General features: G+C 31.8%; 3 protein-coding genes and 2 long non-coding RNA genes across 6 annotated transcripts; 1 reads left to right on the forward strand and 4 right to left on the reverse strand.

Annotated features, from left to right (window-relative positions):
• The first annotated feature begins 1566 nt into the window (after nt 1–1566).
• LOC111302284 (uncharacterized) lies at nt 1567–3788 on the forward strand. Its single transcript, XM_022898214.2, has 2 exons — nt 1567–2572; nt 2951–3788. The coding sequence occupies exons 1-2, from the start codon at nt 1915–1917 to the stop codon at nt 3580–3582; spliced, it is 1290 nt and encodes a 429-aa protein (XP_022753949.1). The 5' UTR covers nt 1567–1914; the 3' UTR covers nt 3583–3788.
• Nucleotides 3789–5891: 2103 nt separating this feature from the next.
• Nucleotides 5892–8408, reverse strand: LOC111301638 (NAD(P)-binding Rossmann-fold superfamily protein). Its single transcript, XM_022897449.2, has 6 exons — nt 8135–8408; nt 7417–7584; nt 7099–7316; nt 6843–7002; nt 6478–6688; nt 5892–6377 (listed from the first exon to the last, which is right to left on the reverse strand). Exons 1-6 carry the CDS (start codon nt 8283–8285, stop codon nt 6221–6223), a joined length of 1065 nt encoding a protein of 354 aa, XP_022753184.2. The 5' UTR covers nt 8286–8408; the 3' UTR covers nt 5892–6220.
• A 3294-nt stretch (nt 8409–11702) lies between these two features.
• LOC111301640 (uncharacterized) lies at nt 11703–13444 on the reverse strand. The gene is made up of 2 exons (XR_002691541.2): nt 12417–13444; nt 11703–12246 (listed from the first exon to the last, which is right to left on the reverse strand). It is a non-coding gene; the product is annotated as an uncharacterized LOC111301640 (long non-coding RNA).
• A 1085-nt stretch (nt 13445–14529) lies between these two features.
• On the reverse strand, nt 14530–17854 carry LOC149514546 (uncharacterized). Of its 2 annotated transcripts, XR_016328071.1 has the most exons (3): nt 17577–17854; nt 15853–15876; nt 14530–15267 (listed from the first exon to the last, which is right to left on the reverse strand). It is a non-coding gene; the product is annotated as an uncharacterized LOC149514546 (long non-coding RNA). The 2 variants fall into 2 exon arrangements; XR_016328072.1 differs by lacking the exons at nt 15853–15876; nt 17577–17854 and adding an exon at nt 15693–15846.
• A 380-nt stretch (nt 17855–18234) lies between these two features.
• Nucleotides 18235–22922, reverse strand: LOC111301639 (calcium/calmodulin-regulated receptor-like kinase 1). The gene is made up of 8 exons (XM_022897450.2): nt 22714–22922; nt 21574–21940; nt 20820–20973; nt 20115–20241; nt 19500–19585; nt 19302–19373; nt 18871–19074; nt 18235–18786 (listed from the first exon to the last, which is right to left on the reverse strand). Exons 2-8 carry the CDS (start codon nt 21885–21887, stop codon nt 18451–18453), a joined length of 1293 nt encoding a protein of 430 aa, XP_022753185.2. The 5' UTR covers nt 21888–21940; nt 22714–22922; the 3' UTR covers nt 18235–18450.
• Between the last annotated feature and the right edge of the window lie 1240 nt (nt 22923–24162).

Below are 24162 nucleotides of genomic sequence, written 5' to 3' on the forward strand. Positions count from 1 at the left end.
GTTTTAAGAGAAAATTAAATAAAAAAATTATAAAAAAAAATTAGTTTATTTTTTAAAGAGTTAAGAAATGAAACCCTAAAGAAGAGCTGATAATTTGTAAGTCATGACCATGATTTTGACAGTGGTGGATTTTGTGACTTTAAAATTTTTTATAATTTATAAAATAACAATTTTTTTAGTCATTAGGTATAAAATTTGTTATTAAAACATTAAATTTTAATTTTAATAACCAAATTTTAGTACCGACAATTTTAAATAATTTTTTTTTGGTTGGATTAGAAATTAATGTAAAAACTTTATGTTTTGCAAAGGTACAAAATTCCATAAAAATGGAATCATATCGTGTGGTCCACTGTCTACTTTGGTATATTTTGACAACTATTGATTATTATAAACTATTCATTTTTATGATGAAATTTCATCATTTTCTTCTTCTTTTTTTTCTAGTATTTCAAAGTAAATAGATTGTTAAATTATCATATTAAAGTAAAATATATCGTATTTAATAATTTAAAATAAATGATTACAGTCGTACATTTGAAATAACCTCAACAAATGCTCACTGATAAAATTTAAATTCAAGATCTATTTATCAAGAAAGACGTATCTTAATCAATTGAATCAATTATTTATTGGTGAAATTTCATCATTTTTACCGGATTATTTTTTATACCATAAATTTTATTTTATCTATTTATTTTTTTCAAATGACTCACGAGATGTGTAGTGGAATTCCAATCCTGTTGCAATTAAATGACTTGGGAACAATTGAAAATTTCAAAAAGTATAACTGCTTAATATAATTTTGATTGCCTCTAACTTGAAATTTGAATATTTTAAAAATATTTGAGAAAGATTAAAAGATTAAAAGTAAAAATTTTCAGTTAATTTTGTAATATTTTGATTATATTATTATTTTCCTTCTCATCAAAACAGAAGAGTGATAATTAAGAAAAAATAAAAAAAAAATTTTATGGAGCATACATATTAATATTTATAGATCATACATTTTGTGCCACTTTCAATTCTTATTTTAATAAGAATGGAATTTCTGCTTTCTCTAACTGATAACAAAAAATCTTAGTCGAATGCGGATTTTTTTTTAATATTTAATATTAAATATATTTATGATTTTTTCCTCTATCTATCTATTTAGCAAATAAATAAAAAGTTCAATTTATCAATATCTATGGTCTTGGACCTGTGTATTTGCACCAAATAGGAAAGCAACTTTTTTGCATTTCTTTAATTTTTCCATTTCAACATATAGGAGTTAGAGATTTCAATTTTCACCATTACCAGGTCCAGACCAGACGAGATTTTTTTTTTTTTTTGGTTTTGTTTTTATTTTTATTTTCAAAGTATAGGGTTTCTTGTCATGTTATCAATGGCCATAGAATCTTCATGTCTTGATCAATTTCTATTCTTGTATTTGTATGTCTAATGTTTTTTTTTTTTTTTATATTTATCTATTTTGCTTTTACTGCTTTATAAATTATAATGGGATTAAATGATTTTGTCTTTATTTTTGTTCTTAAATGGACAACCATTTCATCAGAAAAAGCTGAAAAACATATTTTCATGAGATGATGGTTGGTGAACAGAGGTGAGCTCTCATGTATGAACTGCCATACAACAACATGGCACATGAAATACTATAGATTGATTGCTTTTCTTTTTTTTTTTTCTCTCAATCTGGGTGTTCACTGCATCAGTTCTTTTGATGTTATTTCTTGTACAAGACATGTTTTAGCTGTTAAGTTTATTTGGTTCCAACAATGGAATGGAAATTTCAGGCAAATGTAGTAAAATACAAAACTAGAAAGCAAAGGCTTTCATGGCAAAAGTAAAGGTTGAATTTTTTCTTTTTGAAGAAGAAAGAGAATAAAGAAGAGTAAAAGGGAAGAAGAAAATATGCCAACAGTTTGGTTTTCTTTGAAGAGATCTTTACACTGTAAGTCAGAGCCATCAGGTGTTCATGACCCCAAAACCAGGAAGCAATTGAGTACAATATTGACTAGGAAAGCAAGCAGGTCAGGGTGTTCAAGGTCTATAGCAAATCTCAAGGATGTCATTCATGGAAGTAAGAGACATTTAGAGAAGCCACCAAGTTGCAGTCCAAGATCCATTGGGAGCAGTGAGTTTCTTAACCCAATAACTCATGAAGTCATCCTTAGTAACTCAAGGTGTGAGCTGAAAATCACTGGTTTTGGAGGGTTACAAGCTGGTGTCAGTAATGGTGGCAATAAAGGAGTTAATGATGGTGGTGGTGGCGGCGGCTCAACTTTTGTTGGTACTTTACGCCCTGGAACACCAGGACCTGGAGGGCACCCAACAATGCATTATTTTAATTCTTCTTTAAGGAACTCTTCAACTACTCCCCCAAGAAAATCACATTTTCTTGTATCAGAAACAGAAGGTTCTGGATTTGGTGGTGGAAATTTTCATTCAAACAATAGGGTTTCTCTTGAGACAGACTCTAATGGATGTTCTAAACTGACTTGCCACAAATGTGGAGAGCAATTTAGCAAATGGGAAGCTGCTGAAACACACCATCTATCTAAGCATGCCGGTAAGTTCTTTGACAAAATTTGATTACATGGTCTTTTTTTTTTCTTTCGTTGTTCTTCAATTTCTTTAAAAATGCGGTCTTTCCTTTTATCTTCAACTTTTAACTTTGCTTTTCCTCCATTGTTTTCTTATCTTCTTGGTACCAAATCGCCCACTTTCCTCTGACAACAAAATTTGTGATTACCTTTACAAATGAACATCCTAAAATTTGTGATAATATAATTTGATTGGATAATGCCATACTTTGTTCAACCAAATAATTCAAGTTGATTGACTGTGGGTTTGTTTTAGATTTGATTTTTCATAATTTGAGTCAATTATTTGCAAGCAGTTTTCATTTCCTGGAAATTTTAATCAGCTAAACACTGTCCTTTGTCAGTTACTGAACTAGTGGAAGGTGACTCATCTAGAAAGATTGTTGAAATTATATGCCGGACAAGTTGGTTAAAGTCTGAGAACCATTGTGGCCGGATCGAAAGAGTTTTAAAAGTTCACAACATGCAAAAAACTCTTGCTCGATTCGAAGAATATAGGGAAATGGTAAAGATTAAAGCAAGCAAACTCCCCAAGAAACATCCTCGATGCATTGCTGATGGAAATGAGCTATTGAGGTTCTATGGCACAACAGTGGCATGTTCTCTTGGTCTAAATGGTTCATCAAGTCTTTGTATATCTGAAAAATGTTGTGTTTGTTGGATTATTAGAAATGGATTCTCTGCCAAGAAGGAGCTCAAGGAAGGAATTGGTGTTTTTACAACGTCCACAAGTGGCAGGGCTTTTGAATCTATTCAAATTCTTGAAGATGATCCATCCATAAGGAAAGCTTTGATAGTTTGCAGAGTAATAGCTGGGAGAGTTCATAGACCTTTGGAGAATAAACAAGAAATGGCAGGACAAACTGGGTTCGATTCATTGGCTGGGAAAGTTGGTCTGTACTCAAATATTGAGGAGCTTTATCTGTTCAATCCTAGAGCTCTCCTTCCTTGTTTTGTGGTAATCTGCAAAGCTTGAGGAAAAAAATTAGAAGTTGTGACTTGTGAAGTTATGTGAATCCTTTTTCCTTTTCTTGGTAGAGATTTTCTATCTTCTTTTTGAAAGAATTCTCATTCTTCTTTCATCTGGTTTGTGCATCTCACATTTGAATTTTTCATGCAACTATATTGCTTCTTCCCTGTCTAAGAATTGTATTATAATTAAAAAATTCCTGGAATTTTTATATTCCATCATCCATGATTGCATTTTCCAAGTTTCATTGCATCCTTTTGGTTACGATGATCAAGATATGCACATATATAGAGACAAATCCAGGATTTGAAGATAGATAAAGTTCTGTACTCAATGGGATTTTTAATTTCATGGCTTATCTTGTGCATGATTATCTGATAAATTCATGGCACAACATGGACAAAGGAAACAACTAGAAGTCTTTTTTGATTAGTTTTGGGTTCTAAGAAACTAAAATTGATTATTATTTTATTGAACTATAGATCAGATCACTGAAGGAATGGAAATGTTGCTACTAATTTGAATTTTGACAAGCATCCAAACTCATTTGCATGGTTGCTGATATATATTTTTTGATACAAAGGAAGTCGTATCCTACGATAGGGGAAGGGGTTGGAGGTGTGAAGATTTAAACCCCGTCCTACTAGATACTGCCACTTGAGGGCAGCTACATGAACCAATTGAGCTGAGTTCTGAATTCATTGCTGATATATTTAATAGGGCTTAAAGTTACAAATGGTGTTGGTATTAAGTGTTAGTGAACATGTCAAAGCTTGAAGTTTGAACAGAACAAAACCAGTTCTTGTCTTGTTGATTTCATTTCATAAAGTTCTAAACCCACTCAAGAAAATGTAAGAGGACAAATTTATTAATTACATTAATCAGGTTCAGATTCCAATTAACTTGTATCTGAAAGACGATAACAGAAGATCCTGACTCAATGGAAATTAGTGAATTAAGAACATGGGACTCTTCTGTGCATGTTTGTGGTTTTCTAGGATGGGACTCTTGCAAAACAATGAAAAAGAATTAATGTTAATATCCAATAGCTAATCAAGTATGCATGTGGTCCTGGTTGGAAAGTAAGGTTTAATTTCAAACAATGTTTAGTCCATACCAACAGGACAAAAACCAAGAAGGATTACCATATGTTTGCTGTCTAGGCTGAAAATTTTTGTCCTTTCTATGTCCATCCTTGTTTAATTTTCTCTGTAAATGCTGTGTTAAAAGTTTTTAATTGTTGGGTTTGCTCTTAATCTGTAGCATATGCACCCTCTTGGTGAATATGGAGTGACTAACAATAAAGATAACCTCAGTCAGAGGATCTTTACAGCTTCTACCTGAGTATGGATTTTGATTATGTAGTAGGAAGATAGGGAAAAGAATTACAGATGCTAAGATTTCAATCTTAGATTTGCTGGATGTCATTTATCGAAGATAGCGACATAAACAAACTGTGCTAAGCTTGAGATCATGTTATTTCGTTGCTGCAACATCAGGACAGCTTTTAAAAGCTCTCTGGCACATGCATCTCATAAATGTTTGCTAACCCTCATTACACTTGTCTGAAAAACATAAATTCTAGAAAGTGAATTCCATTCAATTTTTAGTCTTAAATGTTGAATTGGGGGTAGTTTGGAAGCTGATGAAAACAGATGCAAATATTTATTTAGTGTATTTGGAATGAAGGCCAATCCCCAACTGATTTAGACTCTTCACTCTTGTGGACTGCTACCTTGCTGAGCCATTCTCAGTTGAAGTAAATCTTTTGATAGGTTACAAAATTTGTTAGTCATTGACATTTTGTCCTGTTAAGTATTTTCTGCAGAAACATCCAGGACTACTAATGACTAAAAGACGAAACAATACCACAGAACCAGGTTTCTTTACTACTTACTCTCTTAGCTTCTGCTCCCAGGAATCACCATTTTTGTTGACTGCAATGGCATGACCTGTTCCAGGTTTAACTGAATTTAAAAAAAAAAAGCGCAGTTTTAGAGTTTGCCTGCAGACCATCTTAGTTTTTAGTTCACAATATCATTTGGATACTTGTGTAATGCATTGAAGCTGTTTTTGTCATCTAAATAGGTTTGGTTGAGAAAATTGAAGTGACCTAGAGTATAACTGAAAATGGTCCTAAATCAAGCAAGGTGTGATAGAAAAATCTGTATGGCCAACCCTGAACCATAAAGGAAAAGCTTGTTCAGTTAGTTGAAGAAGTAGCTTTTGCATTAAAGATCCTGATTATGTACATTCTGCCACAAAATTTGAATCATTGCTGAAATTATTCTCATAGTTCTTGCCATACATTGTAGTTGACAATAAGCTACAATAATTATGCCTTTATTAATTCCAAGAAATAAACAAATCTGCCTTTATTTCTTGTGGCCCAAGTCAGCAAGTAGTGTTTTAGGCTGCTTGGCTTTCATAAGGCTGCATATGATCTCTTAGCATCTTCAATTAACTGGCATTTTGACAATAAGTTAGCCTAAGTTTGGCATAAGAACATAGGGCAAGTTTGGCATTCTATCTCGAAGCATTAATAACTGCTATGGATTTTGATTACAAGGATGCTGGGGACACAACATATGCCTAGCAATGTAAGGATTTCAGGTCAGGTGAAGTTTTCTTCAGAAGTAAGCCACTACCCTCTGGTAGGGGGTAGGAATCCATAATCTACACAGGTGGTAATTGTTTGATGAATTATATCTTCTATTCCATGCTTGTAAGTGAAGCCTAAATCTCTTAACTTCTTCGAAGAAATCTCAGGACGTTTTGTAACCTTTTTCTCTGCCTCCAACCTGTAACATACATAAAGAAAAGGGAACATATTGGATTACCGAATTGTGTGCTCTAAAATTGATGACTGACAGCCTAATATATATCTTCATAAAATATTACCCCCGAATATTTGAGCTGGGATACTCTTGAGCGAAGCGATTAATCAGTTCAGACATTGGAGAACTGCAGACACAGCATATGAATCTACCTTCTGCTCTGGCTTGCTCCATTAGAAAAATGTGGGCACTGCATACATCTTCTATGTGGACTAAAGCAACTGACCCCATTCTAGCATTCACAGCAGACAGTATTTGGAAGTACTTTGGATCACCTGTATAAATAAGCTGAAATGTAGAATTTAAAACAATCTAGTTTCAAGGATACATCAATTAATTGGACTTCAAGTATATGATATTTATTCTCAAGTCTCATATAACACACTGCATTTTTAGTAAGAAAATGAGTTGGAATTTTTCCCTGATAACCTGTGACTGGTGACAAGAGCACTTGAATGCTTGAGGGAAGAGTGTTTGTGAGAAAAGGACCAGCAACAGTTGTCGTTATCACAGAAACAAGATCAATACCATTCTCATTTGCAAACTTGAATGCTGCTTCCTCAGTCAAAAGCTTGGAGAGGGCATAAACCTGTTAAAACCAGGTATTTACATATATACTTAAATTGCAGGAAGAGCTATTTCCTGGATCAATTCCATGGTACAGAAGAGGAAGCAGAAGCTTTACCCATCCACTTGCTTTTGCATTCAAGACATGATCAATTGTAGTCAGGCAAGATTCATCAACAACAGGTCTCCAATTTCCATTGCTGTCTTTGGCAGTGATAGTACTGATTGAGGATGTGAAAACAACCCTTTTCACAGACTTGGATTTCAAGCAAGCTTTGAGGAGGTTTTCAGTGCCTTTGATTGCAGGATCAATGATATTTGATCTAACATACGTATCTTGAAAATCAGGAAAAAAAAATAAAACTACTCTGTTAGATTGCTAAACTGTTTAGGAGTATGACATGCTTTGAAACAACTGATAAGGCAGCAATATTACCAATATCCTCATTCGTATTGACATCAAATTCCATCGAAGCTGCCACATGAAAAACACCATTGCAGCCCTTGACAGCCTCATCAAAGCTCCCTTCTTCTAACAAATCAGCTTTGAACAATCTCAACCGGCCTCCTCCAGTCCATAATGACAATAGATATAAAGCCTTCTCTGAAATTTCGGACTTCATTAATTTAGTTTACTCAAATCATCATTCAACAAATTAACATGCATTCAGTCGTGTGTGTGTGTGTGTGTGTGTAATTAACTTCTGAAAATGATTCAGACTAGTGTTTCTGAAAATGAACAAACAAAAAAAAATGGTTTTTATATCAGATCAAAAAGATTAGTATTATCTCTAATTTAATTTCTTCTGATTAATTAATTAATTACATTACTAGCATAATTTTAATGAAGAATAATACTCATTATTTCCTTTTTAGAAAGTAACATATGCACCACAAATTTGCATTCTCATACTAAAAATTGCATGTTAATTAGGTGGTAATGATATTTTTTTTTTTGCCAAGGTAATAGCTATCTCTTCTATATAACATATATAAATAAACATCAAGCATCTGTTAACTCAATGATACTGAAGTCGGCTCTAGAATTGAGAATTCCGAGTTCAAACCTTAACTTTAATTTAAAAGACAAAAAAAAAAAAAAATACATGCATTTCTTGTTGTTTGTAAATTATGTCAAAGAAATGAGATGAAACCTGGATTTCGGACTGTGGCATGAACCTTATAACCTCTTTCGAGAAGAAGCTTCACCAACCAAGACCCTATGTACCCGGTGGCGCCGGTGACACAATACGTCGGTGCCACCGCCATCTCGCCCTCCGCCGGAGCACCAAGAGTATTCTCCATCCTCTTCTAACTCTCTTCTATCAAACCTCCCCCCCAACCCCAGTCAAAACCTATATATAGGTTAGTAAATTTTTCTAATATTATAATTTATATTATAAGATCAATCAACAAGCTATCAGACAACTATCATCTGATTTATCATATTAAATTGCCATAATTATAATAATCCTTTTATAGAAAAGACTTCAATGCGATTTGGAAATTTGTGAAGCATGACACGCATGGTGGCCATATGTTATAAATATTTTTTTTGCTGGTATGCACGTGAGTTTTGACTGGTGGCCATATCCTTTCTTTGTAATATCATGCACGTGAGTTTTGAAATTTTAACCTAAAAGGTTGTTGGGAGATAAGGTTCATTGTATTTGCATTAATATGCTGTCATATAAAGAAAGGATGTTTATAGAAAAAGGTTCATTTTATTTGCAAATTTTTTTAGCAAACTTTATTTGGGAAAACTTCTAACAAATAATGAAGAAAAAAAAAATACTTTAAGAAAACTTCTATCCAAAAATAAGAAAAATTAAAATACTTTTTTGAGGAAAATTTTCCAAATAAGACTCTCAAATTTCCCAATTCCCTACTTAAAACAAGTCCGAACTAATTAATAAACCTAATAATTTTAAACATGACATAACGAATATTGTATAAAAATGATATAAGAAAAAATTAAAATTACATGACTTAAAAAATTTTTAAAAATCGTATATGAAGTTGATAAAAATCAAAAAATAAGTTTTGTATTTTGAATACTAATATGAATTATAATATAATTATTTTTATTTTTGGACGTATTTAATTACGAAATAAACAAAATAAAAATAAACAAATTACAAATATAGTAACAAATTATACCTTTAGTCTCCAAAATTATAATATATATATATATATACATATATATATATATATGTCTGGTACCGATAATCCCATGTCTATCTCATGTGCAAAGTTGGCCCATTAGTTTTAAGATTAAGCCAAACCAGCGGGAGGTGGGTTTCCACTAGATTTTGCTTTCGGGTGTGAGTCCATCAATGTCTAGAGGAAGCAAAACAGCTTTGCTACAATGATATCATCGACCAATTCTACAATGGAAGAAAAAGGCTATCCTGAAATATTTACAGCATATCTAGACTCCCAAATTATTACCTTTTTAACCTAATTAGGAACATGGACTCAATTGAACCTCAAAAGTTTGTTAATTGCTTTTTATATGATCATTGATATTCAAATATTTGATTTAATGATAGCCGTATTTTTTTTTTTTTTTGTATTTTGCATTTAACTATATTTTGCATTTAATTTTCTTCTGTTTAATTTATTTTAAATCAGTCTAAAAATTAAAGAAATTAAAAAAGTTTACATATATTAAAATTTTAAAATTTTTAGGTATTTTTCAATTCTATAACTTATTTTTGCATATATCATTTTGCTCTAACTAAAGGCAATGAAAATATGTAAAAGATAGTAGAAGAGAGGAGATGAAGTAGCATTTTAGGTGAGGGTTTGGATTCCAATTTGATGTAATTAATTTTATTGTACCATACGTTAAATTTAAATGTTAATTTTAATAAAATTTATTTAATATAAATTATTTTATAAAATTTTTTAATTATAATTATAATAATTTTTAATTTTATTTTTAATTTTATTCTCCATAAAAATGAATCCTAAAAATAGCACCACCCTTGATTCCTTAGGATTGGAGTCTTAAAGTTTGACCACAACTCTTTTTGTCACTTCGTACAACAGTTACTAAAATGTAAGAACGTGCTTTCCAACATTAGGCTTAGAGCCTTAAAGTTTGACTACATCTCTTTTTCCACTCTACGCACTTATTGAAATGCAAGAACATTTGGTTCAACTGTAAATCTGTCTATTTAAATGTCTTTTCTTGTTCAAAGGTTTAGATTTGAATCATGATTTAATATGTGCACTCAAGCGTTTGGTTTCCTTTAGATTCCAATACCCGTTTGATACGTGCACTCAGGCGTTTGGTTTCCTTTAGATTCCAATACCCGTGTGATACGTGCACTTAAGTATTTGGTTCCCTTGGTCAAAGAGATGTATGTGAAAAATTTGTTGATTGTGATGTTTTACGTTAAAAAGAAACAGCAAAAAAAAAAAAAAAAGGCCTAATTATCTGCAGAATATAGTGCATCAGATGCCGCCTCTGCCTTAGGCTTCTAACAAGTTTTTTGAGATCGTCATCAATGGTGTTGGTGACGAACTGTTTTAACGAGAACAGAAACTTGAAATTATAAAAAAAAATTAATCGATTAATAACAAAAATGAGAAATTTTTTAATATTTGTGTTTCGATGTTTAAATTAAGATTTTAAAAGAGAATAAAAAAAGCTAACTTAAAAATAAGTATCGAAATTAAATTGATTTAATAGTATCTAAGAGAGATTATTTATAATTGTGTAGTAGAAGTGCTAGATCTAAATAATTTAAGCTCCAAGTAGTAAAATTAAAGTTAATATTATCGATTCGATATGAGTTGACAGTCAACAATCTAATTAAGAAGTAATAAGTCAACATTCTCATATAATATCAATCGATCAATTAAAATGATCAAATAGACATAAAATTTAAAATTTTAGATTGACTCGACACATCAATTTGAGTAAAATTGATAAAATTATCTTCATATGAATCACATTGCGAGATAAATTATTTAGTTTGCCCCTTGGACCACAAAATAATGGATAGCAAGATAAAGCCATACCAAAGAAACAAGAAAGGAATAAAAAAAATGAATCCGTGGAATGTGGAATTGGTTAAAGCTTTATATATTTCCATAAGGAAATCAATCTTTGAAGTTTATGCTGTTTTCGTCATCCATACTCTGGACTCTTTAGATAATGCTTAGCTTCGGATGAATGCCAACCATGTTGAAATGCATGAAATGAACTCTCTGATTGGATTGAGTCTGCACATTTGTTTGCCATACAAGATATTCATAGATCCATAGAAATATATACTGCTAGGAAAAAGAACGGATTTACAAATGACAAGCTTTCAAGATTATTAACGTAATTGGAGAATAAAGATGGAAGATGACAGAAAAACATCAAGATTTCCAGAAGCCACATTTGATATTGAAGTTATGAGTTTAGGGTCCAAGACACAGTGGCGACGACTTCAGTTTTCTTTTTTTCAGCTACCTTCAGTTCTTCCAGATTTTATCACTGTCGATGATTTCTCCAGTCTTTACGTGGTAGCGGACCTTTTCCCCATTATATAACACTTTATGACCCAACCAGCTAGTGGCATCTTGTTCTTAAGAATCAAGCATCGCATTTGAGCTGTGAATAGGCGCTTCAATCTGGAACACCGCAATTAAAACACTTAAAACAGGCAAATGAGATAGACATATATATATATATATATATATATATATATATATACAGGCAGAGAAGAAAAGGATTTTTTCACTATGTACTCTTTGCATGCCAAAAATACATGTAGCTTTCAAGGAACCATACTCATAGTCTAAAAAACCAGAATAAGGAATGCAGAGAAACGAACTCCTATCAATGCCACCGCCACGGAGGGAAAAGGCCAGGAAAGAAAAATAAGCATACACCAAGAGATTAACATAAGAAGATATATAACAGATAGATCCTAACATTATGAAACGAGGCATTACCACTTTCCAAAATAGAGCATCAATAAAAGCATATGAAGTTTTTTTCTTTTTGAAAGTAAAATTGAACAGTATAAATGACCTTAATTATCTGTCCTGTTTGACCCTCTTCTCTGCTCTTCATATGCTTAGTCTTCGGGTTTATATCTTTCACTACAATGGTGCTGTTATGCTTAAAGATCTTGGTTAACTCTCCAATTTTTCCCTTATCATGGCCAGTTATTACTTTAATGGCATCTCCGACCTTAACATGCATTTTATGTAAAGCCAGGAGGCTGTTCGGCTAACATTCCTTCCATTCCCATCGTTTAAGCTGCAAGGTAGAGGAGGAAAAAAAAAAAGAAACAGTAAACACCATGGAAAAGTAAACATGTCAGACATTGCAAAACAAGGAGTCCCACAATAATCCTCTTTTCGAAGAGAATGCAGAATTCACAATAAGCCCATAATTTATAAGGCTTGAACTTATTTACATTGAGTCACCTGTTAAGCTAACAATGCATTTATTAGCATGAACAGAAAATTAACTTGAATTAGGCTATCTAAAATTCGTATGAAAGTATATCCCTTTTATTCATCAATGGAAGAAATCAAATATCTTCCCTAATCCCTCTGGAAAGTCCACAATGAAATAGGCATATGTTATTGGCATTGCAACAAAAACTTAAAGGCACTTCATCAAAAAGCAGCAGCGAATATTCCACTTTACCGTTTCTATGGTTCATGCTTTTCTCTCATTGCACAGAAATTTTGGTTAACATATGAAAATAACTGCATGACAAAAAGGAAGCAGAAAACCAATCTTCACAACAATGAGACGTGGATTCTCTCTTGGCTTGACCCGCACACCATAAAAACAGTGAATTATTATCAAATTTTCCAGCAATCACTATTTCATTATGGACACGTTGCAGTGAGTCAAACTGTAATTTAAGAGTAATGACATGGCAAAAGAGCTCAGCTGTCACAATTCACTATCTTGATCTCAAAAAATGTTGTAAACTTCTGAATGCAAAGAAAATCACAATGTTACCATACCAACTGTAATGTAAACAAAGCATACTCCCATTTCGTTTCTTGTTTTCATCTCTCATAGATGCAAACTGTTTTTTTTTTTGGGCCAAAATAGGAACAAATTCATGCACATAAAAGCCAGCAAGAAATCAAAATTAAAAGCAATAGAGATCATCTATTAACAACCATTTTGACTGTACAATTTTCAAGTACAGAGATAACCAATGGAGACCAAATAAATCAAAACAATATCGGTAAACAAAGTCCTAAACATTAATCAATCTTTATAAAAATTAAATATACTAAAATTTTAAATTTTTAAGTGTTTTTTGGTTTTATAACTTATTTTTGTATATATCATTTCACTCTATCTAAATACAATGAAAATATATAAATGATATGAGAAGAGAGGAGATGAAGTAGCATTTTAAGTACGAGTTTAAATTCGATCTCACTTTTAATTTGATGCAATTGAATTCATCACACAATTGATTAAATTTAAATGTTAATTTTAATAAAATTAATTTAGCATTTTTTTATATTTTCTTAATCATAATTATAATAATTATTATTATTATTTTTAATTTCATCAAAATTAATTTTATCATATATTCAAATAAAATCTAAACAAATTGGAAAGAGCACCGTCATCGATTCCTTAGGATTAAAGACTAAAAGTTTGATTACCACTCCTTTTGTCACTTCATACAAAGAACGTGCTCTCCAACATTAGGCTTAGAGCCCTAAAGTTTGACGATATCTCTTTTTATCACTTTACGCAGTCATTAAAATGCAAGAACATTTGGTTCAACCGTCAATATGTCTTTTCTTCTTCAAAGATTTAGATTTGAATCATGATTTAATACGTGCAGTGAAGCATTTGGTTTCCTTTAGATTCCAATACCCGTTTGATACGTGCACTTAAGTATTTGGTTCCCTTGGTCAAAGAGATGTATGAGAAAATTTTGTTGACTGTGATGTTTTACGTTAAAAAGAAAAAGGAAAATAAAAAATATATAGCCTAACTAACTGCAGAATATAGCGCATTAGATGCTGCCTCTGCCTAAGGCCTCTAACAAGTGTTTTGAGATCGTCGTCAATAGTGTTGGTGTCGAACTGTTTTGACGAGAACAGAAACTTGAAATTATAAAAAATAAAATAATCGATTGACAAAAAATCCAAAGTTTTTAAAATTTTTATGTTTCGATGTTTAAATTAAGACTCTAAAAATAAAAAGAACTGTATGATAGAGGTGCTGAATCAAGATAATCTCAACTCTAAGTGATAAAATTAAGATTAATATTGATGATCCAACCTAAACAGATAATCAACAATTCAATTGAGAGATGACAAGTCAACATTCCGATATGATATCAACCAATCAATTAAAATAATTGAGTTAAGATGAAATCTCAAAGTTTTTGATTGATCGAATAAAATTGATAAAATTATCTTCATATGACTCACATTCTGAGATAAAATATTCATTTTACCCCTTTTACCACAAAATACCTCTAAGAGATGGATGGACAGCAGGAGAAAGCATAACAAAGAAACAAGAAAAGAATGAAAAAAAATGAATCCGTGGAACGTGGTATTGGTTAAATTTTATATATTTCCATAAGGACATCAATCTTTGAAGTTTTATGCTGTTTTCGTCATCCATACTCTGGACTCTTTAGATAATGCTTAGCTTCGGATGAATGCCAACCATGTTTAAATGCATGAAATGAACTCTCTGCACATTTGTTTGCCATACAATATATTCATAGATCCACAGAAATATATACTGCTAGGAAAAAGAACGGATTTACAAATGACAAGCTGTCAAGATTTTTAACGTAATCGGAGAATAAAGATGGAAGATGACAAAAAACATCAAGATTTCCAGGAGCTACATTTGATATTGAAGTTATGAGTTTAGGGTCTAAGACACAGCAGCAGTGACTTCAGTTTTCTCCGTTACAGCTACCTTCAGTTTCTTCCAGATTTCATCACTGTCGATGATTTCTCCAGTCTTTACAAGGTTGCGGACCTTTTCTCCATTATCTAAAACTTTATTACCCACCTGGCTAGTGTCATCTTGTTCTTTAGAATCAAGCATCGGGTTTGAGCTGGGAATAGGCGCTTCAATCTGGAACACCACAATTAAAACACTTACACAGGCAAATGAGATAGACATATAACAGTCAGAGATGACAAGGATAGTTTCACTATGTACTCTTGTATGCCAAAAATATATATAGCTTTCCAGGAACCATACTCATAGTCTAACAAACCAGAGCAAGGAATGCAGAGAAACATACTCCTATCAATGCCACTGCCACGAAGGGAAAAGAAAAGGAAAGAAAAATAAACATACATCAAGAAATTAACGTAAGAAAGATATATAACAGATAGACCCTAACATTTTGAATCCATGCACGACCACTTTCCAAAATAGAGAATCAATAAAAGCATATGAAGTTTTTTTTTTTTTTGAAAGTAAAATTGAACGACATAAATGGCCTTAATTATCTGTCCTCGTTGAACCTCTTATCTGCTCTTCATATGTTTAGTCATCAGGTATATATCTTTCACTATAATGTTGCTGTTATGCTTAAAGATCTTGGTTAACTCTCCAAGTTTTACTTTATCACGGCCAGATATTACTTTAATGGCAGGGACATAGCCAAAGGGGGGCAGGCAGGCAGGGACCATGGCCCCTCGTCCCCCCAAAAAAAAAAAAAATTTTAACCCCCTTACAGAATTGTGACGAATCCCATCAGATATTATACTTGGCCCCCTCTTCTCTCTTGAATTTAATATTTGGCCCCCTTTTCTATTTTCCTAGCTTCCCTCTGTTTAATGATATCTCCAACCTTAACATGCATTTTATGTAAAACCGGGAGGCAGTTTGGCTTACATTCCTTCCGTTCCCATGTTTAAGCTGCAAGTTACAGGGAAAAAAAAAAGGAACAGTAAACACCATAGAAAAGTAAACATGTCAGACATCAAAAAACAAGGAGTCCCACAATAGTACTCTTTTCGAAGAGAATGCAGAATTCACAATAAGCCCATAATTTATAAGGCTTGAACTTATTTACATTGAGTCACCTGTTAAGCTAACAATGCATTTATTAGCATGAACAGAAAAGTAACTTGAATTAGGCTATCTAAAATTCGTATGAAAGTATATCCCTTTTATTCATCAATGGAAGAAATCAAATATCTTCCCTAATCCCTCTGGAAAGTCCACAATGAAATAGGCATATGTTATTGGCATTGCAACAAAAACTTAAAGGCACTTGATCAAAAAGCAGCAGCGAATATTCCACTTTACCGTTTCTATGGTTCATGCTTTTCTCTCATTGCACAGAAATTTTGGTTAACATATGAAAATAACTGCATGACAAAAAGGAAGCAGAATACCAATCTTCACAACAATGAGACATGGATTCTCTCTTGGCTTGACCCGCACACCATAAAAACAGTGAATTATTATCAAAATTTCCAGCAATCACTATTTCATTATGGATGCAATGCAGTGAGTCAAACTGTAATTTAAAAGTAATGACATGGTTAAAGAGCTCAACTGTCACAAATCACTATCTTGATCTCAAAAAATGTTGTAAACTTCTGAATGCAAAGAAAATCACAATGTTACCATACCAACTGTAATGTAAACAAAGCATACTCCCATTTCATTTCTTGTTTTCATCTCTCATAGATGCAAACTTTTTTTTTTTTTGGGCAAAATAGAAACAAATTCATGCACATAAAAGCCAGCAAGAAATCAAAATTAAAAGCAATAGAGATCATCTATTAACAACCATTTTGACTGTGCAATTTTCAAGTACAGAGATAACCAATGGAGACCAAACAAATCAAAACAACATTGGTAAACAATGTCCTAAACATTAATCAATCTTAAAAAGCATAACTTATAGCAGATAACACTATTTACACTAGGCATGAAAAGAACAGAAGTGCAAAAATAGAAAATGATCTATCCATTTTCCCTTAGTTACAAATTCAGTAATTTAATACATTGTGAACTTGCATTGAGGCATAATAAGTTACCTAACAAAAACCTGAGACAAGTTTGTTACTAATTGGATATAGATAGTGACAAATGTCCCTTCTAAAGCCTAAAAACACCAATCTTAGGAGAAATGGACTCAATATGAGCACAATTCCAATGACTTAGCAAAGCATTTTTGTGCTTTCATAAATGTTTTAACCTCCTTATTTGAACAACTAAAAGAAAAAAAAAACTTGCTTTATGCAACACCATCTCATGAAGCTCAAATTTAGCAAATTATCAAACAAACATAATTCAATTTCATTAAAAAAAGGAACCATTTGAGTATCATCAAGAAAACACTTCAATCAACACAGAGAAAAATGAGCAAACAAATAAATTATATAGCTTTTATCTGTAAAAGTTTGGTCCTTTTAACACCAAAAAAGTGAGGGAAACTGCTCTAAGGTAAAACTAAAATTAAAAAAGAGTGAAATTCATGAAATACCCATTTCCATATAACCTTGAAAGAATCAAAATATGAGGAAAAAGTGTAAATTTAGCCAAAAAAATGAGGTTAAAAATTTTGATGGAATTGAGAGGAAAAAAAAGTGAAGAGAAAGTACAGGAAAAGGAGAAGCGAGAGAGAGGGACAGAGAGACGTTGGCCCATGAAGGAGTTTGAAGACAGAGAAAGAGAAGTCATTGAGCTTTGCAACCCAGTCATGGCTGCCATTGTTTTGCCTTCTTCAACAGTTCAACGGTTCTGTAATTCGAGCTGTCGAGACCTGCTATTCTTTGGACGATGACGATAAATATGTCATTGTCATAGGCGGATAACGAAGGATAGATCGTGCTAGAAACGACAGCGTTTAGGACGTGTACATAAATTTTCAGGCCGTAATTGGCTTTTGGGCTTAAAATTGTAATTAAAAAGGAAATATTTTAAAATAATAAAATTTTCTTCCTTCTTTTTCTAATTAAAAAATTTTTTTAGAGCTTAATTATACTTTTTTTATTGTATATTTTTTATATAATTATAATAACAAATTTTATTAAAATCAAATAATATTAAAAATAAATTTGAAATTTATATTTTCTTATCTTTTTATTTCATATTAAACACACGTAAAACACAAAATTATTATATCCAAACATCAAATATGAAAAAAAAATTTTTATTTCTGAATTCATAAATGATTTTTATTAAAATTTAATCATTTTTATTAAAATTTTAAATTTTATGTTTTTTTTTCGATCACGTTTCGTGTTTAAAATTAAAAGGTTTAATTAGAAATTTCATTCCTTTTCATTTCTGATAAAAAAGGGGAAACCTATCTATGTTACACCAAATTATAAACAATCCCTTTACCCTAAACCAACTCAAAAGAGCAATCAAATACAACAAACAAACCTGCTTTTGCTTTAGCAACTTTACATCCGGACGTATATCAAAAACAAAACCAAACCAAGAAATTTTAACAAATGGAAGTACCATTTACTACATTTCAAAGGTGTCACCTGCACTGTCCATGGACTCATCTCTCCTGTGTTCAGTTATCGGAATCTTAGTTTCTCCTTGTTCTAAGTCAGTTGAAACCTCATCTGCGGTTGCAAATAGGGACTTCTGATGATGCTTCTTGCTCTGTCTCGTTTTAAGGATTTGTGTTAGAACTTGCACAATGTCTCTCATGGAAGGCCGTTTTTTGGGAACACGGTTGACACATTTATATGCAACAGCTGCTACTTCGTTCAGCTCTTGCACATCAAATTTCCCGTCCAATCGCGAATCCACAATTTCCTCCCACCCAACTTGCCCTTCAGTACACATAGCTGCCTGTTCGTCATATCACTATAATATTCAGAACAGCATGGACACAAGCTTAACTTTTAAGAAAAAAAGGTGAGAGTGAGATCTTACTAGCTCAACATATTCCATGAGACCCTGTAAAGGGTTTCTGCCCGCTATGATTTCAAAGAGCAATACCCCGAAGCTGAAAACATCACTTTTCTTAGTAAAGGTGCTTGTAGATATATACTCTGGATCAAGATATCCAAAAGTTCCACGTATATCAGCTGCGTGTTTGTCTACCATCTCTTCTCTTGAAAGCCCAAAATCGGCCACCTGCTTGAGATGGCAGTCCCATAAGATTAAGCCATATATTCATTGATGTACATATAAATATACCAATCTTTCAGAAATTAAGAGTTATTTACAAAATCTAGAAGAACAGGTCCAATCAACCAAGGATAACATTAAAAGGTTTAACCAAACATAAGCAAGATAGAATCTTAACAGAACTCCGTGCTTCTCCTGTAGCAATATATAATTAACAATCAACCAGAACATACCCTGGCTCTCATGGACTGGTCCAACAGAATATTGGATGACTTAATATCCCTGTGTATTACAGGAGGAACTGCCTGAAAAAGAAATAAGAATAAATTTACAAATGTTTACAATCAGCCTAAAATACGTGCATATGAATCTGCAGATGCATGCCTGCAAACACAGACAGGTCCACATACAGTCCAAATAAGAAGTATTACCCCATCATGAAGATATTCCAAGCCCCTTGCTACGTCTAAAGCAATATAAACCCTCAAATTCCAGCTCAGAGGTTCATGATTTTCACCTGCACAAAGATGAAATGCTGTTCTTAATAGAAACTACTGTATATGAATTGAATTTTCAAAGAGCAGGCGACTACAAGTTCCTCCTAAATCATAATTAATTGATACAAGGCTAATTGTAATCCAATGTAGATTAGTTTTCACCGTATCAACTCATTTGCAAAATTTTAGTAGTAAAGCACTGCTGACAGGGTACTCTAGAAAGGTTGGCCAGTTCATTAATAGAGTTTTTTAGCAATGACATCATAACTAATAGCTTAATGAACTAGAAATAAAAAGACACATTTGCGTTCTAATAAAGCAGCATATTATAAATTCAACAAGCAGAACAGCAGAAAATACAAGGTAGTTTTAGACGACAGAAAATATCGAATGCCAAAGATCCAGAAAAGCTTTGTTTTACAAAAAAGTTAACCTAGAGCAGAGTGAGACCAGCTAGCTCATATACAAGTCCATAGTACCATATTTCAGTTTTGTTCATTTGGAAAAATATACTGATCTTTCTACTGAGAGAGTTGACACCCAACTTACTGTACAAATGAGAAGCCAAGCTGCCTTTACTCATGTACACATAGACAAGCATATGCTGACCCTTTTCTGCACAATATCCAACCAAATTTACAAGGTTTCTGTGATGCAGCCTTCCCAACAACATAACCTGAAATGTTAAGAGGGTGAAACATTAAACAATATGGTGACTCCAGGAAGGAACAAAGAGAAAAACTCACATACACACACAACAATATGCAATCAGCAAAGGCATGTTAAAAAAAGGCAAATAATAAGTTGGGTGAAAGATTGTGCATGACTTTGATTCACTAATCAAGTTTTTCCCTGAATTTCATGTAGTCAATTGCTTTTGATGAGAATTTTTTCCAGTCAACATGATGTTCCAAGCATTCATTGTTTTGTTTACCTCAATCCCTTAAATGAAAAATCTTGCAGCTATTACCATTCACTTATCAACTTCTACTTTCAGTTTTTGCTTACAAAAAAAGTGAAAATAGATATTAGCACTAAAATTCTTCCTTGCATGCCAAGTTGTGTTTGTCTTTTAAGAAACAAGAAAACACGCCAAATGATGGTAACACAGAAGATTCTAAACGTAGCAGTATCTTGTAGAAACAAGAATAATACTATTGTACAAATGTTTATGCAAATTGTCACACAGAATAGATAAATCTTGTCATGAAAATATTCAATGAGAGAGAAATATCAACTATTAACCACCCCTACCTCGGTCTGGAACTCTTTCTCCCCTTGCTTAGAATCAGCTGCAAGCACTTTTATGGCAACAGTCTCACCACTTGACATCTGAGCTTTATAAACTGGACCAAAGGCCCCCTGTCCTATTAGTGTTGTAAAATTATAGGTTGCTTTCTGTAAATCCCTGTATGAGTAACACCATCAACGAATTAGCAAAGAAAAATAAAGGAAAAAGCTCATACAAATACATATATTCAAGCCACAAACACCCCCCCAACTAACAACTAGTTTAATATAACATGAATGAAAGTATTAAGGGCTCAAACATATTCTTGCATTCTAGCCATTAGCTTGATTTTGGAGATATTAACTGCCTGATATTAAATAAGTACCGAACTACAAGAAATCCAGTTAGTTTCTCATCAAGAAAGTCATATTTACTGAAAAAAAAAAAAAAAAAAAAAAAAAAAAAAAAACCTTCTTCAAAGACTCCAAAACTGGAAAACCTTGAAAGGTTCATATCATGCAATCTACCTTTGGACACAAATGTAAGACAAGATAAAATTAAGCAAACTTGATTCAAAAGTGGACTACAAAAATAATTTCCCATAGCCATTAAATCATTAATCATATCACATGGATAATAATACAAACTAGTCACTAATACATCTTCATTGAATCATAATCACATATAAAAGTAAAGACAAATATTTGTTAAAATCCATATCACTCAAAATCAACTACTACAATGCATAAGTGCAACAAGTTTTCAAAAGAAACATACTTGTATGAATGCTCTGGTATTCCAGACACAGAGACAACATTGCTTCTTCTAAACCCTTCAATCCACATAGACATTCCATTTCTTACAGATTTCACAGGTGACTCAGGATCAATAGTTGAATCTGATAATATGGTACAAGAACCAGCTCCATTAGCCCAGATAGGAATAGTTGCAGCTCTCCTGGAACTGCTGTTTCCTATCTGGGATCTCTTTCTATGATACCTGATACAAAACAGTGCAAAAATAGCTAAAAGCAAACCGATCACCACTCCTATTGAAATCCCAATGATCAAACCAGATGACTCCCCCCTCATCTCCACTCACTCTTTTGCTATTTGCTATTCAAGCCTCCAGTCCATTGAAACAACTGCAAATACAATTCTAGAGTCAAATTAAGCCATTTCTAAACTATCAACAACTTAGCAATAAAAAAAGTAGAAGTAAAAAACTGTAACACAATTCTGAGGTAAATAATGTTGATTTATCTAAACTATAAGGTCAAGTTTTGAACTTCAACGGCATTTTTCATAGCAAATGAAATAAAAGCCAAAATTAGATACATGACAAAAAGAACAAATTTTTAGTCTTCTATTTGAATAGTCTTACACTAAAAGCTGCTCAAATTCCCATAACTGTAAAAACTAAAAAGAAACCGATTGAGAAGACGCCAGAAACAAAATTCAGTAAAGAAAAACAATGATTTGACTAAAGGTTGTGAAGAAAATATACTTGATCTGATTAGCATTATTCGGAAACTTATTAATTATACATCTATGAATCAAAAACTGAAACTTTCTGCTGATTGTGTATTAAAGAACAGGAATTACAATATTGATCTGTTTGGTTGCTAAGTAAAAAGAAACTGGCAAACCAAGAGAAAAAAGAAAAAGAGCTTGTGAACTCCAATAGAGTCTCAAGAAAGCAAAGTGCTTTTGAGTTTCTAAGTTCCCTTTCCTAAGCTTTCTGACCAACCAAGCACAGTACAAAGCAAGAAAACAGTAGACCCAGAAAACCTTTAACCCATGAAAACATGAAAACAAGGCCAGATAAGAAAAAACCATAATTTAAATCCCACAGAAAAAGTGTAAATGAAATGCATTGATGAAGAAATAAGCCAAAAACATTAACTTTTAAGCCTACCTTTTCCAATATACAGAGAACAAAAAACCATATATTTCTTCAGTTACATGTTTTCTTTGGACAAAGGAATTATAAAAGAGAAAAAAGCAAAGAAAATGTGGAGAAGAACATTCTTTGAGTGGGATTTTAAAGAAAGAATCCGAGGCTTGAGGAACTGTTGTGGAGAAAGTTGAAAAAAAAAAAAACTGGAATTATTGTTGATTATTTACAGAGAAATGTTATATATATATATATATATATATATATATAAATTAAATGAATATATTTTTAAAAAAAAAAAGTGAGTCGCTGTTTGTAAAATAAACGCGGGACTGGAGAGAAAGAGAAATAGATCCTTGTTGCCAAACATGGCCTTCTTCTTGAATTTGGCCTTTTTTGAAAAGAAAATTAAATTTTGGGCAATTTTTTTTATTTTATGCAATTATATTATTTATACCCCTTCTCTAATTGTTTGCTTCCAAATATAAATAGTAAAATTAGTACTTTATTAGCATATTTAATCTCTAAAAATAGAAAAAATGTTGATTAGTAGTATCAATTAGTATTGATTAACATGTTATATACAAAAAAATTTTTAAATTCAAATTTTAATTCAATTGATTCATATAATTTTAATTTAAGATATTATACCTTTAAGCTTAAAATTCGATTGTAAAAAAATTAAATTTTTTATTTTTTAAAATATATTTTTTATATAAAAAATTGTAATCTGAAAATTGAAAAAAAAAATTAAATGCTTCAAATACTCATCAATCTCAATCACAATTCACAAAGACATGAATGAATTATCTAAAGGTTTTCACATGAATTATAAGTTCTAAAATTGTGATAGCTCATGAAATCTACCTCTCCATTGATCCATTAATTTTTTATTCTTTAAGATGTTACACAAATAAAAATATAAAACAAAACTTAATTTGATACATATCACTTCCTCCATCTCATTTTATTTTTAAATTTCAAAATTTCTACCAAAATTTTTACAACATAATTATATATCCAAATATATTTATTTTTTTATCTATTGTGGTTGTATTTTGACAATTTGTTAAAAAAATGCATTTGAAAAGCAATATTGATAAGAAAAAGATATGTAATGGTGATGGACAGGATTGATTTAATTTAATTTAATAATGTGTTAAATTCAACAAAATATTATTAGGAAGATATAAAGATGTGGGAGAGCCTACATCACACATTTTAAAAATGTAAGTTCCCAACAACGACACATGACATGAGGGATTAATTTAGAATAATAATAATGTTATAATGACATGAAAATTTGTAGCATAATGTTTTTAATAGGTTACCAATGATTAATGTTTAAAAATGCCGATCCGAATCGAATTAAACCCCTTTTTGATAAACAAAAATGCATATAAATTTTAATATATATATATATATAAATTAAATATTCAAATGAAATTTTACTACCAAATTTCTTAATCA

Source organism: Durio zibethinus, chromosome 15 (genome assembly GCF_047325235.1).
Source record: "Durio zibethinus cultivar Kanyao isolate XHJ-2024 chromosome 15, ASM4732523v1, whole genome shotgun sequence".
NCBI classification, from domain to species: domain Eukaryota; kingdom Viridiplantae; phylum Streptophyta; class Magnoliopsida; order Malvales; family Malvaceae; genus Durio; species Durio zibethinus.